The sequence below is a fragment of the Dendrobates tinctorius genome, unplaced genomic scaffold, assembly GCF_039654945.1.
Source record: "Dendrobates tinctorius isolate UK_male_01 unplaced genomic scaffold, ASM3965494v1 ptg000073l, whole genome shotgun sequence".
NCBI classification, from domain to species: domain Eukaryota; kingdom Metazoa; phylum Chordata; class Amphibia; order Anura; family Dendrobatidae; genus Dendrobates; species Dendrobates tinctorius.
In genome coordinates, this window is record NW_027361741.1 from 19,705,411 (window position 1) to 19,728,542 (window position 23,132).

The following is a 23,132-nucleotide window of genomic DNA, read 5'->3' on the forward strand; positions in this document are numbered from 1 at the left end:
CTCTTCACTGTCACCACCCTCACCCAGGGGCGAACCACGGTGCCTCCCAGTGGCCGAGGCAGGAACAGCCGTCCCCGAGTCCGACAGCGACGCGACGGTCCAGCGCCTTCTAGTGGCCGAGACCGGAACAGCAGGCCCCGAGTCTGGCGGCAACGTGTCAGTCCGGCGCCTCCTAGTGGCCGAAGCCAGAACAGCAGGCCCTGAGTCTGACAGCGACGTGACAGTAGCCCCCCTTCTAAGAGGGGCCTCCGGACCCTCAAAACCCGGTTTGTCAGGGTGAAGGAGGTGAAACCTTCTAATTAACCCCATGGAATGGATGTCACCAGCAGGGACCCAGGACCTCTCCTCTGGGCCGTAGCCCTTCCAATGCACCAAATATTGCAAAGACCCTCTCACCAAACGGGAATCAAGGATACCCTGTACTTCGTACTCCAAAGCACCCTTGACCAAACTGGAGGAGGAGGGGACTGGACAGGATGAATTGTGGAGTTGTACATCTTGAGGAGGGATTTGTGGAAAACATTGGGTATTTTAAAAGACAGAGGGAGCTTTAAATGAAAGGCTTCCGGGTTAATTACCTCTAATATCTCATAGGGACCAATAAATCTGGGACCCAGTTTGGCACATGGTACCTTAAGCTTAATGTTCTTGGTAGACAGCCAAACTTTGTCCCCAACTCCCAGGTGCGGCCCCTTGGACCGCCGTCTATTTGTGGCCGAAGCCTGTTTGACCTGGGAGCCTTTTAAGTTTGTGTTCACCTCCAACCAGATGGTCTTTAAGTGATGTATGGATTTCTCTACCCCCGGGAGCTCCGACATCTTAGCCGAAAATGAACCAAAACGTGGGTGCAAACCATGATTGCAGAAGAACGGGGTGGTTTTGATGGATTCTTGGTATTGATTATTTAGGGCGAATTTGGCTAACGGAAGATGTTCCACCCAATTGGACTGATGTTCCAAGACATAGCAGCGGAGATACTGCTCTAGGGCCTGGTTGGGGAGCTCAGTTTCACCATGGGTGGTAAGCGGAGAAGAAGGATAATTCAACCCAAATGCGTTTGCAGAATGCCTTCCAGAATTTAGAAATGAACTGGGTACCTCGGTCAGACACGATATTCACTGGAGCGCCATGCAGTCGTATTACATGAATGACGAACAACTTATTCAAAGAGTCTGAATTAGGTAGTCCAGACAGGGGAACGAAATGGCACTGCTTACTGAACCTGTCCACCACCACCCAGACACATGTCTTCCCTTCTGAGGGCGGCAGGTCAGTAATGAAGTCCATGGAGATGTGGGTCCATGGACTCTCTGGGGCAGGCAAGGACTGGAGCTAGCCGGCAGGCCGATTATGGGGGGACTTGGCACGAGCACAGGTTTCGCAAGCTAGTACGTAATCTTTACAGTCCTTAACCACCGTCGGCCACAAAAAATTCCTAGTCACTAGTCTGGCGGTATTATTGAAACCAGGATGGCTTGCCAAGACAGAGGCATGCGACTCCTTCAGAACTTGTAGGCGAAACGGGGCTGGAAGGAACAATTTCTGGGGGGGCGTCGTGTCCGGGGCTGGTTCTGAGGACCTACAGATCTCCTCCAGAAGGTCCAGAGACACTGCCGAGACTACCATCCCATTGGCCAGTATTGGAACTGGTTCCGAATCCTCAGCCTGTGAGGGGCAGGAACTTCACGAGAGGGCATCAGCCCTTACATTTTTAGTCCCTGGACGAAACGTGATCATGAAGTTAAACCTTGAGAAGAACAAAGCCCACCTAGCCTTCCTAGGATTCAGTCTTTTAGCTGACTCCAAGTAAGTCAGGTTCTTGTGATCTGTGATCACTGTAACCTTGTGTTTAGCACCTTCAAGGAAGTGGCGCCATTCCTCGAAGGCCCACTTTATGGCCACCAATTCCCGATTCCCTATATCATAATTTTTCTCAATAGGAGAGAATTTTCGGGAAAAGAAGGCACATGGACGGAGTTGAGTGAGGGAGGCAATGCCTTGGGAAAGCATTGCCCCTACTCCAACCTCAGAGGCATCAATCTCTACCACAAAGGGGCGGTCTAGATCAGGCTGGATTAATATTGGGTTGCCAGAAAAACATCCTTTAAAACAGAAAATGCCTAAAGTGCCTCAGGCTTCCAATTAATCACGTCTGCCCCCTTCCGGGTCAGATCCGTGAGCAGTTTGGCAATCTCAGAGAAGCCTTTGATAAATTTACGGTAGTAATTTGTAAACCCCAAGAATCGCTGCAGCACTTTTAGAGTTTTGGGTTGCACCCATTCTCTAATGGGTCGGATCTTGGAAGGATCCATGCGGAACCCCTTAGCAGAAATCATGTACCCCAAAAATTGTACCTCCTCAGCCATAAAAACAAACTTCTCCAGCTTGGCAAATAGAGAATGTTCTCTAAGTCTCTGGAGCACAGATCGGACATGTTGCGCGTGTGTAAGAACATCAGCAGAGTAGGTGAGGATGTCATCTAAATACACCACTATATATACCCCACAGATATCCCTGAAGATATCATTCACAAAGTTTTGGAACACAGCAGGTGCGTTACTTAACCCAAACGGCATAACAAGATACTCAAAATGACCAAGGGGTGTGTTAAACGTGGTTTTCCACTTATCTCCGTCTCTGATGTGGACAAGATTGTAAGCTCCCCGGAGATCAAGCTTAGTGAACCAACGGGCTCCCAGTAGCTGATTAAACAGATCAGGGATGAGTGGAAGCGGATACTGATTTTTTACAGCAATAGCGTTCAGCTCACGATAATCAATACAAGGTCTGAGTCCACCATCTTTTTTTTTCCACAAAGAAAAACCCAGCCCCTACAGGTGAAGTGGAGGGTCTAATAAAACCTTTTCGGAGGCTGTCTGTTATGTAGTCATTCATGGCTACACGCTCTGGACCAGAGAGATTAAATATTCTCCCCTTAGGGAGACGAGCACCTGGGACCAAGTCTATAGGACAGTCATACTCTCTATGAGGAGGTAATTTCTCAGACTCCACTATGGGGAAAAAACATCCTCATAGTCCCTGAATGCATATGGTATAAAGGGGGTTTTAATTTTAATTTGGTTCACTGACAGCGACATACAGTGATTCTGACACTGTGGACTCAAGAGCATGATATCACCTAAGTGCCAGTCAATAACAGGATTATGCTGGCACAACCTTGGCATACCTAAAACAACTGCATGTGATAAATTGTGAATAACAAAAAATGTTCTGTGTGTAATGCCCCCACTGACATAGCAATTTCTGTAGTAACAAATTCCACTCCACCCTGGACAATAGATGTACCATTAATTGCAGTGGTGTGAATAGGGGCATTAAGCCTTAGCAAAGTTGCACCAAGATTCTTTGCAAGTAAAAAATCCATGAAGTTTCCTGCAGAACCACAATCCACATAAGCCTTCACACACACAGAGATTTCTTAGAAAACGAGGGAGAGACGGGTAACAAAAGTTTAGCCGCATTTGCGGGCAATACCTGAGCCTCTGGGCAAGCATGACAAGAGCTGCCCAGAGGCCGATGTCCCAGGAATGTGGATTTCTGATGCTCAGCATTTCCCTTGAAGTCTCCAGGCTGCAGCATGCTGGTATAGGAAGATGGGAGTGTTCCTTCAGGCTGTGCACTGAAGCAGGTGTTAGGCCAAGAAATCAGTTCAGGCAGAAGAAGGGGAAAAAAAAGTCCAGGAGACTGCTTTTATATATGATGGACATATATACAAGAAGCAGTTTTTTGGGCCGGATATAATGTGACGGCCATCTGCGAATCTGGGCTGCAGTTGGTACAGCACCCCGAGTAACCCCGAGACCCTTAACCCCTATACAGGGATCTGAAATTGTAGCAAGGCCCAGGGGGTAGCTGTCTGGTGGAGCAGTGGACCAGAGCAGGACGGCCGCCAAGGGGTTAAAACTAAAACCCGTAATCGTGGTCAGGAGGCAGGAGATGGAGGCCGGAGGGCAGCAGAGGTGCAAAGTCAGCAGGCAGAAGAATAGTCAAAAGTCCGGGCCGAGGTCAGTGAAACCAGAAGGGCAGCAAAGGTACAGAATCAGCAGGCAGAAGAAGGGTCAGGAATCCAAGTGAAGATCAAAAATCGGAAGAGAGGCAAAGGTACAAAAACGGCAGGCAATAGAATGGTCAGAAATCCAGGCTGAGGTCAGAGTTAACTATAGCAATTCACACTGTAACACGCAGGGGAACCAAGAATATATCCGGCAGCTTGCAAGACCAGTCCCAAGGTATTTGAGGGATCAGGTCATCCCTCACAGGTTCCCGGACTGATGATGTAATTAGGACTGCCCCCAGGACCAGGCCAGGTGGTGATGCAGTACATGACTGACAGAGGGGCGGAGCCTGCGCCCACCAGATGCCTGCGCAGGAGCCTCTTCTCTGTCACCACCCTCACCCAGGGGTGAACCACAGCGCCTCCCAGTAGCCGAGGCAGGAACAGCCGTCCCCGAGACTGGCGGCGACGCGACGGTCCGGCGCCTTCTAGTGGCCATGACCGGAACAGCAGGCCCCGAGTCTGGCGGCAACGTGTCAGTCCGGCACCTCCTAGTGGCCAAAGCTGGAACAGCAGGCCCTGAGTCTGACAGCGACGTGACACATAGCTTGGGACTATGCAAAACAAATGTGCTGAAAATCACTTTGGGAGTGGGAGCAGATGCAGGGCCTTTGCACCCTTCTGCACAGTTTTGAAATGGCTACTAAAATGGTTAGCACTGACGAGTCCATCATCAGTATCACTAGTCTGGTCATCCACATGCTGGAGCACACTTTGAATAATCTGCGGGAGGAGGTGGTAGTTCCAAATGAAGAGGATGAAGCAGAGGAGAAGGCAGAAAGTATTACAAAATCTGGAAGTTCCCAACTGTCGTCGCACAAGCAGCTGCCATGGTACGGTGGATTACAGTGATCAAGGGGGAATCATTGTACCATTCAAACAGTTACTGAAGGTGCAAGAGTCGAGGACCAAATAGAGGAGGAAGGGGAGGAATAGGTGATGGTCATGCAGCAGTCAAGAGATAAAGAGGATAATGATGCCCTCTGTTGTCTCTGGTTGGCGGGAGTGGACACAGTGAGCAAGACACCATGAACTTGTACCTCATGAAAGCACCCGACATATGAGCACCTTCTTGCTCCATTACAACATGATGCCCATTCTGTTAGGATTAGAAATAGTGCTGACTACTGAGTTGCCCCTCTGTTAAATCCACGGTGTAAGAATAAATTTTGTCAGATGCTCTTCTCCTGGAAAGGGGCACTGGGATGCTGGTGCATCGAAACACGCTTGTAGACAATGTTCAGAGTAGTTTATCCCAAGACAGCCTTGAGGCACACAGTGTAAATAACAGCTATAGACTTAGAACCCCTGGAATGCCGAGTCATTAACACCAAAACATTAGCCACAGCAGAGAAAGTGTCATAAGCAATTTCTGTGAGTCATTAAACACATTTTTTAGACCTGCCCATGCACCATCAGTACAAAGTAAACAAGACTGACACATTGTGAACTACAGGAGAGGATGGTGTAGGAGTATCTGGATCTTAATATCAATGCCATCAGGGGGAATTTGGACCCTTTTGCATTTTGATCTTCAAAAATGGAAAAGTGGCCGGAGTTTGCCTGTCATGGCTTGAAGGTTTTGTCTTACCCGACAGCCAGCGTTATCTCAGAACATGTCTACAGTGCTGCTGGTGGTGTCCTGATGGATAAGCGCATCCGGCTGACCCTTGAAAGTGTAGACTGCATAAGTTTGATCAAGATGAACAAGTCATGGATCTCCAATGACTTTTGCACCCCAGTCGCAGACTTGGCAGACATTGATGTAGTTTAGTGTGTGACAATGATTTCACATTATTGCAGTCTGTGACACCTTTGTCATGGCTTCTGTGCCTGCTGTTGCTACTGCTGCTGATGTTATAAACCATTTTTTGAAATATAGCGACTCGAAGTTGGATCTCTATCTGGTGGCTTTGACTGTAAGAAAGGGACTGAGAGGCTCATTATACTACTTCTACTCTGGGGAAATTGATGCCACTTTACTGATGTGTGCCAATAATTTTTTGAAATTTGGAGACTCCAAGTTGTGTCATCATGTGGTGAGATGCCTGTAGTGGAAGGGGCCTGAGAGATCCATTATACTATTTCTACTCTGGAGAACTTTATGCCACTTTACTGGTGTGTGCCAATAATTTTTTGAAATGTGGAGACTCCAAGTCAAGTCTCCCTCATGTGTGTTGCCTGGAGCTGTAGGGCTTCCAGACTGCCAGACCTGCACTTACTTTTAGTCAACTACCTGCTTTACTATCGTTAAATGTTTATAACAATATTAGTCTAGGAAGCTGATATTTATGGCACCTGAGCGTGGCTGAGCAGAAAAGCAGTTTGAGCTGTTGCATGAGGAATAAGAGCTCCTAACACAGCAGGCTTACACTGGTCCATCACCCACCTCATCTCAATTTAAATTTAAATTCAAAGCTGTAAATGCTGGCCCAGACCCTGATAGTGCATGCATTGCCCATGGCTGACTGCTTCTGTGCCATTATCAAATTTATACTTTGGGTGAATTGATCATCTGTCAACTACCTTTGTTACTATCCTTACATTATTCCAACATTAGTAGTCTACCAAGCTGATATTTGTGTCAGCTGTGTGTGGCTGAACAAAAAAGCAGTTTTGAGCTGATGCATGAGGTATAAGGGCCCCCAGCAAAGCAGGATTACACCAGCCTCTCACTCACCTCAACTGAATTGAAACTTAAATTTAGATCTGTAAATGCTGGCCCAGATCCTGATACCTCATGCATGGCCCATGACTGACTGCTGCTGTGACATTATAAAATTCCTACAGGGAGTCAATTGATGCCAATGTTACTGTTATCTGCCTCTAATTTGGGGAAATGTTTGGACTCCAAGTTGAGTCTCCTTCATGTGTGTTGCCTGAATTTGGCAGGCCTCAAAGAGTACCAGGCCTACACCTGTCACTCATTCACCTGTTACTGATCAATGTTTCAGCTAGAAATGCTGATCCAAGCCCTGTCCCATTCATCCATGCTGCACAATTATACCTCATGCATGGCCCATGGCTGATGGCAGCTGTGCCATTATGAAATTTCTACTACAGGTCAATTGATGCCACTTTGCATTGGGTCTGTCCCTAATTTTTGGAAATGTTTTGACACCAAGTTGGGTCTCCTTCATGTGTATTACCTGAAACTGGCAGACCTTTATGTAACCGAGTGCAGTCCAATGGTTTCCATACATACATAGACTTGAATGGGTGAACGCGCTCCAATTTTTGCAGAAACTGCGATTTTCCTAATTGACATGAGAAAAATACATTGATCATTGGTGCAAGTGCTATCCAATAAAACAACAGATATCACTCATCTGATGTATAAACTCTTGTGAGCGAGCCCTAAATATATTTTTACCTATTTTTATATAGCATGAGGTTTATCAATGAAATTAATGTGTCCCTATTTCTATTAGTCTGTTACCTTTTTGTTCAGAAATGCATTAACATACATTTTATTTTGCTGATTTTTAACCTATGTTTTATCTAACTTCTTGTATTTTAGTGGAGGATCGATCATTTTATGTTCATCCTTTATTGGATACATACCTCACCCTGTAAGTTATTCCTAAAGTTCACTTCAACTTGAAATGAAAATGTTTTGCATTCATTTGTTCTTGGCAAAATTGACTGGGCTATGAAATTTGCAGCAGTAAATGTATTTCCAAAGTTAAATTGTAGGTTTAAAAAGACTGGTGCATATATTCCGACATTTGAGCTGTGTTAACTAGAGTTGCGCAAAACACGTCTGTCAGATTCAAAAGTCGCCGACTTTCGCCAAAGTCGGGTTTCGCCAAGCGAAATCCGACCATAGCGTGAGGTCGGCCATGCGGTCGCCGACCCGAGCACCAAAATTGCGTTTCCCATAATGCTTACAGGCGCTATTTCTCAGCCAATGAGCAAGGACGCACACTGTGGGCAATGCGATGATATGGGCAGCAGCCACCACCATCTTAGAGAAGGGCATTGCAGTGATTGGCTTGCTTTGTGTAGCGTCACAGTGGCTATAAAAACCCTGACCGCCGACTGCCATTTTACTTCTTCCAGTCTTAGCATAGGGAGAGGTTGCTGCCGCTGTTTCTCAATAGGGAGAGTGTTAGGCAGGAAAGAAAAAAGATAGGCAGGAAAGAAAAAAGAATCTGTGCTTCTGCTGATAGCAATTGTTGTGTAGAGTTAGTGTGCAGTGACTGGGAATGATTTTCTAGTGTGCAGCAGCACTGATTATTAGCCTGCCTTACAGGAGTATTGCTGTCTGGACCATGCCGTGCAGACTGTTTTTTATACAGCACTCCTACTTTTATTCATTTTTTCTGCACAGTTACCGAGCGTTCAATTTTTCCCACACCACATAGAGCTGTACGCTCCTCACACACTACCATGTACCGGCTGGTATCAAGGACAAATACATGCTGACTATCTGTGTGTGACTCCGGAAATAAATACAGAGATTTAAATTTTCCCCTACACCGTATTCAGCTGTCCGCTTCTGATATAGTACTGTATATCTGCTGTTTGGATTACGGTCAAATCCATACTGAGACAGAGTTTGTGTGGGACTCAGTAAATAAATAAACGGAGATTTAAATTTTCACCTACACCGCATTCAGCTGTCCGCTTCTGATACAGTATTGTATATCTGCTGTTTGGATTATGGTCAAATTCATACTGAGACAGTGTCTGTGTGTGACTCCAGAAATAAATATACGGAGATTTAAATTTTCCCCTACACCTTATTCAGCTGTCCGCTTCTGATACAGTACCATATATCTGCTGTTTGGAAACGGTCAAATCCATACTGAGACAGCGTCTGTGTATGACTCTGGAAATAAATATATGGAGATTTAAATTTTCCACTACACCATATTCAGCTGTTCGCTTCTGATACAATGTCGTATATCTGCTGTTTGGATTATGGTCAAATCCATACTGAGACAGCGTCTGTGTGAGACTCCGGAAATATAAACGGAGATTTAAATTTTTCCATACACCGTATAGAGCTGTACGCTCCTCACACACTACCGTGTACTGGCTGGTATCACGGACAAATACATGCTGACTATCTGTGTGTGACTCCGGAAATAAATACGGAGATTTAAATTTTCCCCTAAACCATATTCAGCTGTCTGCTTCTGATACAGTACCGTATATCTGCTGTTTGGATCACGGTCAAATCCATACTGAGACAGCGTCTGTGTGACTCCGAAAATAAATATACTGACATTTAAATTTTCCCCTACACCGTGTTCAGCTGTACGCTTCTGATACAGTACCGTATATCTGCTGTTTGGATTACGGTCAAATCCATACTGAGACAGCGTCTGTGTTTGACTCCGGAAAAAAATAAATGGAGATTTACATTTTCCCCTACACCGTATTCAGCTGTCTGCCTCTGATACAGTACCATATATCTGCTGTTTGAATTGCGGTCAAATCCATACTGAGACAGCGTCTGTGTGTGAGTCCGGAAATAAATATACAGAGATTTAAATTTTTCCATACACCGCATAGAGCTGTACGCTACTCACACACTACCGCATACTGGCTGGCATCACGGACAAATACATGCTGACTATCTATGTGTGTGACTCCGGAAAGAAATACAGAGATTTAAATTTTCCCCTACACCGTATTCAGCTGTCCGCTTCTGATACAGTACCGTGTATCTGCTATTTGGATTACGGTCAAATCCATACTGAGACAGCGTTTGTGTGTGACTCCGGAAATAAATATACAGAGCTTTAAATTTTCCCCTACACCGTATACAGCTGTACATTTCTGATACAGTACCGTATATCTGCTGTTTGTATCATGGTCAAATCAATACTGGGGGGGCGTCTGTGTGTGACTTAGGAAATATATACGGAGATTTAAATTTTTCCCTACACCTTATACAGCTGTACAATCCTCGTACAATACCATATATCTGCTGGTATTTTTGGTACATTTTCCAAAATATGAGGAAGTATGGTGGAAGAGGCAACGGATGTGGGCGGGGGGGACAGCTGGTACTGATGGTGGTGGTGCATCTGCTGGTTATGCCAAAAGCACAATAGCAGCTAAGCCAGGAGGTGTTGAGCCAGCGTCATCGTCTGGCTCAAGAAGGCCTGGAAGGTTCCCTTTTCTTGGAGTAGGTAAACCGCTTTTAAAGCCGGAGCATCAGGAACAGGTTTTGGCTTACATTGCCAAAACAGCCTCTAGCTCTATTGCCTCCTCTTCTGAAGTTTCAAAAACTGCAAGCACTGAGTCGTCAGTGCTGGCTTCTGGTCAGGAATAACACCTTTCCTTGTGTCCTTCACCCCCACCAAAAGTGAAGGATAGGGCAGACCACACTTCAGATTACTCCATGGATCTCTTTTCACATACCATACCTGGGTTATCAAGTCAAATTCTGAATTCCCCAGTCCAAGATGAATCTGACAAGGAGTGCACTGATACACTGCCACTGATAGATGATTCTGCTGGTACATTGACCCAGAGCACTACATTGCCCTCGCAGTCTACTGAGCCTGAATCTGACCCTGATGAAACTCAGGTGCCCCTTCCCACATACTCTACCACCTTACACGGTGACACAGAGGAAGGTGCAGATGAAATTGAGGAGGAGGTGATGGATGACCCAGTTGTTGACCCGGATTGGCATCCATTTGGGGAAGAGGGTGACGCTGGTCATAGCTCAGAAGAGGAGAAGGATCCGCAGCAGGCATTGACATCACAGCAGCGGTTACCTGGCAGGCCCGTAGCTGTTCAAAAACGTGGTAAAAAAACAAAAAGAGTAGCAGGACACCTTGGCCAGACGGTCAAATTAGCACAACGTGCAAGCCCTGAAAATTTTTCCCATAGTAGGAAGAGTGCAGTGTGGCACTTTTTTAACCAAAATCCTATTGATCAGGCAAAGGTTATCTGTAAGAAGTGCGGAAGGACCTTTAGCCGTTGGAAAAATCTCCGAAATTTGAATACCAGTTGCATGCTTAGACTTTTAAACACCATGCACTAGCAAGCGTGGACGCAATTCAAAACCTCACATAGCACATGTGCACCTGCTCCGACTGAAGTTAGCCAGCAGCGCTACATTGCTTCCCCCACTGTAAGCCCACCGGTTAGCACACCACCAGTAAGAAATGTTGAGGTGTCGTCGCAAGGCCAAAGCAGTCAGGGAATCACAATGTTTTTGCAACGAAAGACTGAATCTAGGCCATCAGCACCATCACCAACCCCCTCTCAGTCCGTCCAGTCCACCGCTAGTTCCCTCATATGCAGCTCTTAAGTCCAGCTCACCCTAGCAGAGACTCTGAGTAGGACAAGAAAGTACTCATCCTCTCATCCGTGTACACTGGCTTTTAACGCCTACATTGCCAAACTGATCTCATTAGAGATGATGCCCTTCCATTTGGTTGAAAGCGAAGCGTTCCAGGAGCTCATGGCCTACGCTGTCCCACACTATGACCTACCCAGTTGGCACTTCTTTTCTAGGAAAGCCATCCCTGCCCTCCACCTGCATGTGAAAGACCGCATTGTCCATGCACTCAAACAATCAGTGAGTGGAAAGGTGCACCTCACAACAGATGCATGGGCCAGTAGGCATGGCCAGGGCCATTGTCTGTCCATCACTGTGCACTGGGTTAATGTGGTGGATGCAAGGTCCACAGGGGACAGCGGCAGTGGGACAGTGCTGCCTAGCAAACGGTATAGGAAACAGTTGACTGTAGGCGTTCGACCCCCCCTCCTCCTCCAGAAGCGAAAGCTCGTCGACAGAGCGCAGTCGCACGAGCACTCCATCTGCAGCTGCCAGTGTTGCACACGAGGTGTCCCACTATCGAACAGCTAGTGGTAAGCATCAGCAGGCTGTTTTAAAGATGATGTCTTTGGGCGACAACAGACACACCGTGGAGGTACTGGCCGAGTACTTGCAGCGAGAAACTGAGTCATGGCTGGGCAGTCTACATCTTGAGCCAAGCAAGGTAGTCAGTGATAACGGCCGTAATTTTGTGGCGGCCATAACCCTTGCAAAACTCAGACACATACCTTGCCTGGCTCACACCTTTAACCTGGTGGTGCAGTGCTTCCTAAATAATTATCCGGATTTAACAGCCCTGCTCCATAAGGTGCGAAGACTGTGCTCGCACATCCATCACTTGCCCTTAGATGCCAGTCGTATGCAGAGGCTGCAGCGATCGCTCCACCTCCCCAATCACTGCCTAATCATAGACGTTGCAACAAGGTGGAACTCCAGCATGCACATGGTTGAGAGGCTGTGCGAACAGAGGCAGGTTGTAATGCATTGGTGGGAGGATACACGGACAGGCAGTTTGAGGGCAGACAAGGATTTGTCAGGTGTGCAGTGGTCAAAGCTGAAAGACCTCTGTAAAGTCCTACGGTGTTTTGAGGAATGCACATAGCTGGTAAGCACAGACGACGCCATCATAAGCATAAGCATCCCACTTATGCGTCTGCTCATGCAAACTTTGATGCACATTAAGGATCAGGCATCTACAGTGGAGGAGGAAGAGGAGGAGGAGCGAAGCCTTGATGAGAGTCAGCCATTGTCTGGTCAGGGAACTGTCCAGGACGAGGTGGAGGATGAAGAGGAAGAGGAGGAGGAGGAGGATGAGGGGGATGATTATTTTGGGGAGGAGGATGCTTCTCGGGAGGCAAGAGAAAATTTTGGCTTGCCAAGGTCAGGTGCAGGGTTTGTACGTGACTGCAGGGATGTGGATTTGGCAGAAAGTGCTCCTCCACCCACCACTGTCAGTGCATCAGTGATACCTTGAACATTGGCCCACATGTTCAATTATGTATTGCGGATCCTAAAAAGGGACCCTGCATTGCCAAAATCATGAAGGATGACGACTACTGGTTGGCCAGCATCCTCGATCCATGCTATAAAGGCAAATTACAGAACATCATGCCACAGGAGAACCTAGAGCTAATATTGGTGAACAAACAAGCAACTCTGGTAAACCGTTTGTTAGAGGCATTCCCAGGACACAGCAGCGATGCAGGTTCTACCATGAGCCATACTGGGCCAAATGGAAGAGGTGTTCATGGTGCACACAGCCAAACTAGCGTTGGAGACCGGGGTTTCTTGACCATGTTGTGGACTGATTTCTTGAGGACCATTCACACGACTGTTAATACTGAATCGATTGCAACAGACAGGAGGTAACAGTTGTCAACTATGGTTCAAAATTACCTCTCCTCCCCTATCGATGTTCTCCCTCACAGTTCATTCCCCTTTGACTACTGGGCCTGTAAACTGGACACCTGGCCTGAATTGGCACAGTATGCCTTACAGGAGCTCGCTTGCCCTGCTGGTAGTGTGCTATCAGAAAGAGTCTTCAGTGCTGCTGGGTCAATCCTGACAGAAAGAAGGACACGGCTGTCGATCCAAACTGTTGGTGATCTCACCTTCATTAAAATGAACCATGCATAGGTTTCAAAGGATTTTGTCCCACCTTCCCCTAATGACACATAGGTTGCCAGCAAAATGGCTCGCTTTGTCATCCTCTTCCTTTGACTTCTCCAAATCCTCCATTTGCAGCTGCTGAACGTCCAGCCTGCACCTCAACATATGACAGTTTTTCCACCTACCTAACTGGGCTGTACCAGTGGCGGTGCCCTGAGCAGGTGGGGGGGCCCACTCGTGGACAACGGCACTGGCACAGGGCCCCTCACAGTACATCAGTGTCTGTGACGGTGGGGGGGACCACTCACCATCACAGACACCGTCGTGCTATGAGGGGCCCTGTGCCAGTGCCGTCGCCCATGAGTGGGCCCCCCTGCTTGCTCAGGGCACCAATACTTGCAATACTTACCTCTCCCTGCTCCACCGCTGTGACCTCTTCCGCATTTCCTGACAGTGACATTCAGGTCAGAGAGTGTGAATACGTCACGTCTGTATGCCCTCTGCCTGAACAGTCCGAGTGCAGAAAGCTGGAAGATGATGACACTGAAGTGTCTAGAGTAGAGCAGTGCCCAGTGAGGTGAGGTATTTCATTTTTTTAAATGCTTGAGCAATATATGGGGAGCATTATACACTGGAGAATTCTATATGGGGCCCATCATACACTTGAGCATCATAGATAGGGCCCATTATACACTGGAGCATCATATGGGGCCCATTATATATGGAGCATTATACAGTTATATGTTAAAGTTTGGGCACCCCTATTAATGTTAACCTTTTTTTTTTATAACAATTTTGGTTTTTGCAACAGCTATTTCAGTTTCATATATCTAATAACTGATGGACTCATTTATATTTCTGGATTCAAATGAGGTTTATTGTAGTAACAGAAAATGTGCAATCTGCATTTAAACAAAATTTTACCGGTGCAAAAGTATGGGCACCTCAACATAAAAGTGACATTAATATTTCGTAGATCCTCCTTTTGCAAAAATAACAGCCTCTAGTCGCTTCCTGTAGCTATTAATGAGTTCCTGGATCCTGGATGAAGGTATTTGTAACCATTCCTGTTTACAAAACAATTCCAGTTCAGTTAAGTTTGATGGTCGCCGAGCATGGACAGCCCGCTTCAAATCATCCCACAGATGACTGTATGGGCCCATCATATACTGGAGCATTATAAATGGGGCACATCATACACTGGAGCATCATATACAGGGCCCATTTTACACTGGAGCATTATAAATGGGGGCCATTATATATGAAGCATTATACACTGTTTGCATAATTATTATTAGGCAAGTTGTATTTGAGAGGATTCTTTTTATTATTGAACAACAACTATGTTCTCAATCAACCGAAAAGACTCATAAATATCAAAGCTTAATATTTTTGGAAGTTGGAGTGGTTTTTTTTTGAAAATTTGGCTATCTTAGGAGGATATCTGTTTGTGCAGGTAACTATTACTATGCAGAATTATTAGGCAACTTAATAAAAGCCAAATATATACCCATCTCACCTGTTTATTTTCACCAGGTAAACCAATATAACAACACAAAATTTAGAAATAAACATTTCTGACATTCAAAACCAAAAAAAAGGGACCAACATAGCCACCTTTCTTTACGATGACACTCAAAAGCCTTCCATCCATAGATTCTGTCAGTTGCTTGATCGCTTTACGAGCAACATTGCGTGCAGAAGCCACCAAAGCCTCCCTGACACTGTTCCAAGAGGTGTAATGTTTTCACTCCCTGTAGATGTCACATTTTATGAGGGACCACAGGTTCTCTCTGGGGTTCAGATCAGGTGAACAAGGGAGCCATGTCATTATTTTTTCTTCTTTTAGACCGTTACTGGGCAGCAACGCTGTGTAGTATTTGGATGCATGTGATGGAGCATTGTCCTGCATGAAAATCATGTTTTTCTTGAATGATATTGACTTCCTCCTGTACCACTGCTTGAAGAAGGTGTCTTCCAGAAACTGGCACTAGGTCTGGGAATTGAGCTTCACTCCATCCTCAACCCGAAAAGGTTCCACAAGTTCATCTTTGATGATACCAGCCCATACCAGTAACCCACCTCCACCTTGTTGGAGTCTGAGTCAGAGTGGAGCTCTCTGGCCTTTACTGATCCAGCTTCGGGCCCATCCATCTGGCCCATCAAGAGTCACTCTCATTTCATTAGTCCATAAAACCTTACAAAAATCTGTCTTAACATATTTCTTGGCCCAGTCTTGATGTTTTATCTTATGTTTCTTGTTCAAAGGTGGTTGTTTTCCAGCCTTCCTTACCTTGGCCATGTCCCTCAGTATTGCACAGTATTGTGATTTTTGATACTCCAGTAATGTTGCAGCTCTGAAATATGGCAAAACTGGTGTCAATTGGCATCTTGGCAGCTTCACGCTTGATTTTTCCTCAATTCATGTGCAGTTATTTTGAGCCTTTTTTTTATTAACATGCTTCTTGTGACCCTGTTGCCTATTTGCCATGAAACGTTTGAGTGTTCAGTGATCATACTTCAAAAGTTTGGTAATTTCAATACTGCTGCATCCCTCTGCACGACATCTCACAATTTTTGACTTTTCAGAGTCCGTCAAATCTCTCTTCTGGCCCATTTTGCCAAAGGAAAGGAAGTTTCCTAATAATTAAGCACATCTTATATAGGGTGTTGATGTCATTAGACCACACCCCTCCTCATTACAGATGTCATAGTCCAGGTTGGATCTGACAGTTTAAATGCACAAAGTAACCTTTTTTTTCCTTTGGCTGTGTGTCAAAGGTGGTTTTGCCCCCTGTGGCCATTAGGGTCATTGCACTGTGTTGATTTTAGTTGCAGTTTTCCCCCCGGTGCCCATTAGGGTCATTGCGCTTTGGTTACCTTAGTTTTTGCACGTAATTATGTAACAGGTGTGGTAGCTCTATAAGAGAGTATCAGGTGTGTCAATCATGGTTGATGATTAGTCCTCAGTTACATGCAAGCCTGGGTGAAGGATGGAGCTCAAGGAGAGTCACGGGCAGCTCAGAGAGAGTACATTGCTGGAGTCAGTGATGGTGTCTGCAAGGAGGGCTGGCATGGATTGGTGGAGTCGTCGCATTGGTGTCAGCAAGGAGTGCCTGCATGGCTTGGTGGAGTGGCAGTTGCGGTGTAGAACTGCACTCACTATGCTGGACTTAGTTGCTGAAATCTGGACTCAAAATCCTGGACTCATTGGCAGAACAGCTGGGCTCATGGTGCTGGACTTTGTCTCTGGACAGCTGCATGGAGGTGGTGGACTCTGGTTGCTCCGAGGCTGCACTATGATGTTGGACCCGGTCGGAGGAAAGGATGCACGCAGGTGGTGGGCTCTGTTGCTAGGAGCTTAAGCAACAGAGCAAAGCTAAGTGGTGTTTCCCCTGTTTTGTCACTTTTCCTTATGTGTGTTTAGTGCAGTGGTGGGATTAGTTTCCGCACCGACCAATTCCCTAGTGAGGGTTTAGGTGCAGGGCGAGCTAGGGTTAAAAGGTATCCTGAGCGGCACCCGGTGCGGAACCGGCCTAGGGAACGCTAGGAGTGTAGAGACACTGCCTCAGGGGAGTGCAGGAGGTCTCCACGTCCCCATTCCCTATCGCAGGGCCACCATTGTTATTGTTACCCAGGTTTTCCCTTATTGTTTAAATTCGCCTTACTGGAGGTGGGGTTTCCAGATTTACGTGTGACATGTATTACCTAAATTCGCCTGTTGGAGGCGGCATACCAGCTGCACGTGTTACTATTTAAATTCGTCCAACTGGAGGCGGTGTATCCAGGGTCATGCGTGTCATCTAAATCCGCCCTGCTGGGGGCGCTGTGTCCAGCCGCGTGTGACCGTGACAACAGAGATGCAAATCAACTGATTTACATAATTGACAGTTGGCTTTCAAGCCTATACAGCTTGGAGTAGGACAACATGTATAAAAAGGATGATGTGATCAAAATACTCATTTGCCTTATTATTCTGCACACAGTGTATAGGCCCATCATACACTGGAGCATCATCCATGGGGCCCATCATATGGGGCCCATCATATACTAGAGCATCATATGGGGCCCATTATATATGGAGCATTACATAGGCCCACCATACAATGGAGCATTATCCATGGGACCCATCATATACTGGAGCATCATATGGGGCCCATCATATACTAGAGCATCATATGGGACCCATTATATATGGAGCATTATATAGGCCCATCATACAATGGAGCATCATCCATGGGGCCCATCATATACTGGAGCATCATATGGGGTTCATTATTTATGGGCCATCATATAGGGTATGGAGTATTATATGGAGCACATAAAGGGCCTATTCTGTATGGAGCATTATGTGGAGCCCATTCTGTATGGAGCAATATATTGGGCTCATTATTCTGTATGGCGCACTATGTGGTGGCCATAATACTGTATGGAGGAATATACTGTCCGGTTTTTGAGCTATTGTAGAATTTAAAATAGATATCAGTCATGTAATGTAAGAAGTGAAGAATTTTTTATTGCACTATACCAATATTTCTCTGCCGTAACAGAGCATCATGAATTGTGGCATGTGTTAAAGGGGCCCACTGACACTCTTTCTCCCGGGGCACATGAAAACCTGGAGCCAGACCTCCCCCCACAACTTTAGCCAAATAACCCCCGGTTTTCAATGCGTAACTATCTATCATAAAGTAAATTAAGGTTGACAAGCTTAAGTAATAAGAATTGATGTTGCTGGCATTGAAATGGGCACTGTAGGTGTGTTTACTGTCCTCCACTCCCTGCCGACTTTGCTTCCCCATTAACTTGCATTGGGTTTCATGTTTCAGTTGGACCTCCGACTTTTCACGATAGTCGGCCAATTTCGTTCGACTCGACTTTTGAGAATGTTGGCTTTCATGAAACCCGACACAACCCTAAAAAAAGGCAAAGTCGCTCATCTCTAGTGTTAACCACTGGCATTTTCTTAAATTGTATTTTGCTTGTAAAATTTACCAGGTTCACCAGCATATAAAAGGCATAGTGTGCACATGCATAAATTCTCAATTTTACTTGGCTTAACTCATATTTCTCATGACACCACAAGTCCTCCGATTAGCTTTTTTCTCTTCTATTTTCTAACTTCTCTTTCTAGACTTCTTTCATAGTCATCTTTTTTACTTCGCCACATAACATAACTGGTGACAACTGGAAAGGTATTAGGAAGGCCAAAAAGAGGCGAATTTACAGGTCAAAGGTTAAATAAAGTATAATCCAAATCCTTATCTATTTAATGCTGTAATGTAAACTAATTTCCAATATGCTTGCAAAAAAAAAAAATTCCCTACTATTCCCCTAACTACACTATCTGCTTTTGTACTTTTTTCCCCTACTTCCTGTGGGCTGAGGCTTCATTTGAGAATTCAAGTGCATGCTGGAACACTCAAACGAAGCATCCTCAGAGCAGGGCCCCCTTACTAAAATGAACCAGAACCATCATTAAAGGGAATCTGCCACCCCATTTTTTCGAGTACCAGCTGCCAGCACCGTCACCAGGGGCTTATCTACAGCATTCTGTAATGCTGTAGATAAACCCCCAATGTAACCTGAAAGATAAGAAAAATGAGTTATATTATACTCACCCAGGGGTGGTCCGAATCTGGTCTCCGGCGCCTCCCATCTTCTAACGGTGACATCCTCTTCTTTCCTTCTCGTCGCTCCTGCGCAAGCACACTGCTCTGCCCTTGTAGCAGAGTACTGCAGTGCGCAGGCGCTGGGAGCAGTGCACCTGCGCAGCAGCCATGACAGGCAACAATGAAGAGGACATCACCGTTAGAAGATGGGAGGTGCCGGACCGCAACACCCATTGGACCAAGACCGAACCGCCCCCCTCCCCCCCGGTGAGTATAATATAACTAATTTTTCTTATCTTTCTTATCAGATTCCCTTTAATGCGCTGTCATTGTGCAACATGCATAATCACAGAGAGCTCTCTGTGTTGCCGGCTAGGATCAGCACTAACGAGCCGGCAACACAGAGGAGATAAGAGGTGTAGAATGACACTGGATACCAGAGACAGCGATGGTAGGTGAATATATTAATACACTTTCACTACACAGCATACACATACAGTGGGGAAAAAAAGTATTTAGTCAGTCAGCAATAGTGCAAGTTCCACCACTTAAAAAGATGAGAGGCGTCTGTAATTTACATCATAGGTAGACCTCAACTATGGGAGACAAACTGAGAAAAAAAAATCCAGAAAATCACATTGTCTGTTTTTTTTCCATTTTATTTGCATATTATGGTGGAAAATAAGTATTTGGTCAGAAACAAGCAATCAAGATTTCTGGCTCTCACAGACCTGTAACTTCTTCTTTAAGAGTCTCCTCTTTCCTCCACTTATTACCTGTAGTAATGGCACCTGTTTAAACTTGTTATCAGTATAAAAAGACACCTGTGCACACCCTCAAACAGTCTGACTCCAAACTCCACTATGGTGAAGACCAAAGAGCTGTCAAAGGACACCAGAAACAAAATTGTAGCCCTGCACCAGGCTGGGAAGACTGAATCTGCAATAGCCAACCAGCTTGGAGTGAAGAAATCAACTGTGGGAGCAATAATTAGAAAATGGAAGACATACAAGACCACTGATAATCTCCCTCGATCTGGTGCTCCACGCAAAATCCCACCCCGTGGGGTCAGAATGATCACAAGAACGGTGAGCAAAAATCCCAGAACCACGCGGGGGGACCTAGTGAATGACCTGCAGAGAGCTGGGACCAATGTAACAAGGCCTACCATAAGTAACACACTACGCCACCATGGACTCAGATCCTGCAGTGCCAGACGTGTCCCACTGCTTAAGCCTGTACATGTCCGGGCCCGTCTGAAGTTTGCTAGAGAGCATTTGGATGATCCAGAGGAGTTTTGGGAGAATGTCCTATGGTCTGATGAAACCAAACTGGAACTGTTTGGTAGAAACACAACTTATCGTGTTTGGAGGAAAAAGAATACTGAGTTGCATCCATCAAACACCATACCTACTGTAAAGCATGGTGGTGGAAACATCATGCTTTGGGGCTGTTTCTCTGCAAAGGGGCCAGGACGACTGATCCAGGTACATGAAAGAATGAATGGGGCCATGTATCGTGAGATTTTGAGTGCAAACCTCCTTCCATCAGAAAGGGCATTGAAGATGAAACATGGCTGGGTCTTTCAACATGACAATGATCCAAAGCACACCGCCAGGGCAACGAAGGAGTGGCTTCGTAAGAAGCATTTCAAGGTCCTGGAGTGGCCTAGCCAGTCTCCAGATCTCAACCCTATAGAAAACCTTTGGAGGGAGTTGAAAGTCCGTGTTGCCAAGAGAAAAGCCAAAAACATCACTGCTCTAGAGGAGATCTGCATGGAGGAATGGGCCAACATACCAACAACAGTGTGTGGCAACCTTGTGAAGACTTACAGAAAACATTTGACCTCTGTCATTGCCAACAAAGGATATATCACAAAGTATTGAGATGAAATTTTGTTTCTGACCAAATACTTATTTTCCACCATAATATGCAAATGTGACAATGTGATTTTCTGGATTTTTTTTTCTCAGTTTGTCTCCCATAGTTGAGGTCTACCTATGATGTAAATTACAGACGCCTCTCATCTTTTTAAGTGGCGGAACTTGCACTATTGCTGACTGACTAAATACTTTTTTTCCCCACTGTATATACACATTTGTTGAACTGGACACATGATATAATAGTAACTGCACTGGAATAAAACTTGTTTTTTTTTCACCTCTCCATTGCGGAAATATTAGAAATGAAAGTATTTGCCACCTAATGTGTTAACTTTAGGTACAAGTGGGTGTTATCAGATATCAACGTGGTACGTCAAGACTATGCAAAGAAAATTTTGAAAACAGATTTTTCAAAGATTTTATGGACTGATGAGATTTGAGTGACTCTTGACTGACCACATGAATGGGCTCATTGCTGGATCAGTAACAGACACAGACCTCCACTTTGGCTCAGACATGAGCATGGTCAAGTTGGGGTAATGCTATGAGCTGGTATTATTAAAGATGAGATAGTAGGACATTTTTGGTTGGAACATGGACTTAAAATCAACTCACAAACCTACTGTTTTTAGAAGACATTTTTCCTCAAGCAGAGGTACAGAAAAAATTCTATCTCTTTCAAGTAAACCATGATATTTATGCAGGACAATGTCACATGCGTCACAGTACTCCACTGCTTAGCTATCCAGTAAAAGCTTTAAAAATGAAAGAATAATGACATGGCTCCTTCTTCACCTGACCAAAATCATTTTGAAAACTTGAGGGCTCTTTTGAAAAAAGAGATTTACAGTGAAAAAAAAATCCACCTCTTTGAACAGTGTCTGGGAAGCTGTAGCTCTTGCCCAATAAGTTGTCAACAGTTTAAGAGACTGACAGACTCTATAGATGGAAACTTTATGATTGTATGATTGTTATTAAAAAGAATGGTAGCTACTGTATATTGGTCTCAGATATTTTTTTTAAATATCAGAAATGTATTTTAATACATCCAGTGCTGTTGGATTCCTATTCTCACTTTAACAGATGAAAATAAACAACTGAGATGGGACAGTTTATGGTTTTTTTTCCATTAGGCTGGATAATAATTCTACACACTAATAATAACCAAATAATTATGCACCCATAAATATTCTGCTAAGTAAGAAAAAAAAAACACTTTTATTTTATTAAATATTTAGGTTTATTAACCCATTTACCCCCGAAGATGGTTTGCACATTAATGACCAGGCCAATCTTTACAATTCTGACCACTGTCATTTAATGAGGTAATAACTCTGAAATGCTTCAATAAATCCCACTGATGATGAGACTGTTTTTTGTGACATGTTGAACTTCATGATAGTGGTAAAATTTATTCGGCATTACTTGCCTTTATTTGTGAAAAAAACAGAAAGTTGGCAAAAATGTTGAAAATTTTGCAGTTTTTCCAACTTTGAGTTTTCATGCCTTTAAATCACAGAGATAAGTCACACAAAATAGTTAATAAATAAAATTTCCCACATGTCTACTTTACATCAGCACAATTTGGGAACCAAAATTTTTTTTGCTAAGAAGTTATAAATTTACAAAACCATTGTATTTGAAGTCACTTTGAGGGGTCTATATGATAGAAGATACCCAAAAGTGACACCATTTTAAAAAATGCACACCTTAAGGTGCTCAAAACCACTTTCAATAAGTTTAATAACTCTTCAGGAGTTTCACAGGAATTTTTGGAATGTGGAAAAAAAATGAACATTTAACTTTTTTTCACAAAAAAATTACTTCAGATCCATTTTTTTCATTTCTACAAGGGTAGCAAGAAAAAATGGACCCCAAAATTTGTTGTGTAATTTCTCTTGAGCATGTTGATACCCCCACTGTTTGGGCGCATGGCAAATATCAGAAAGGAAGGAGCGTCATTTGACTTTTTGAATGTAAACTTTCTGGGAATCATTAGCGGACTTCATGTCCCATTTGGAGAGCCCCTGAAATGCCTAAACAGTGGAAACCCCCCACAAGTGACCCTATTTTGGAAACTAGACCCCTCAAAGAATGTATTTAGAAGTGTGGGGAGCACCTTGAACCTCCAGGTGCTTCACAGA

At 44.8% G+C, this 23,132-nt stretch overlaps 1 protein-coding gene across 1 annotated transcript in view; it reads left to right on the forward strand.

The window, feature by feature from the left end:
* LOC141096202 (dehydrogenase/reductase SDR family member 4-like) overlaps nucleotides 1-23,132 on the forward strand; it is a 79,537-nt gene that overhangs the window by 49,946 nt on the left and 6,459 nt on the right. Inside the window, exon 6 of the mRNA XM_073582685.1 lies at nucleotides 7,596-7,647. Within this exon, the coding sequence (XP_073438786.1) occupies nucleotides 7,596-7,647 (52 nt within the window). The remainder of the gene's footprint in view (nucleotides 1-7,595; nucleotides 7,648-23,132) is intronic.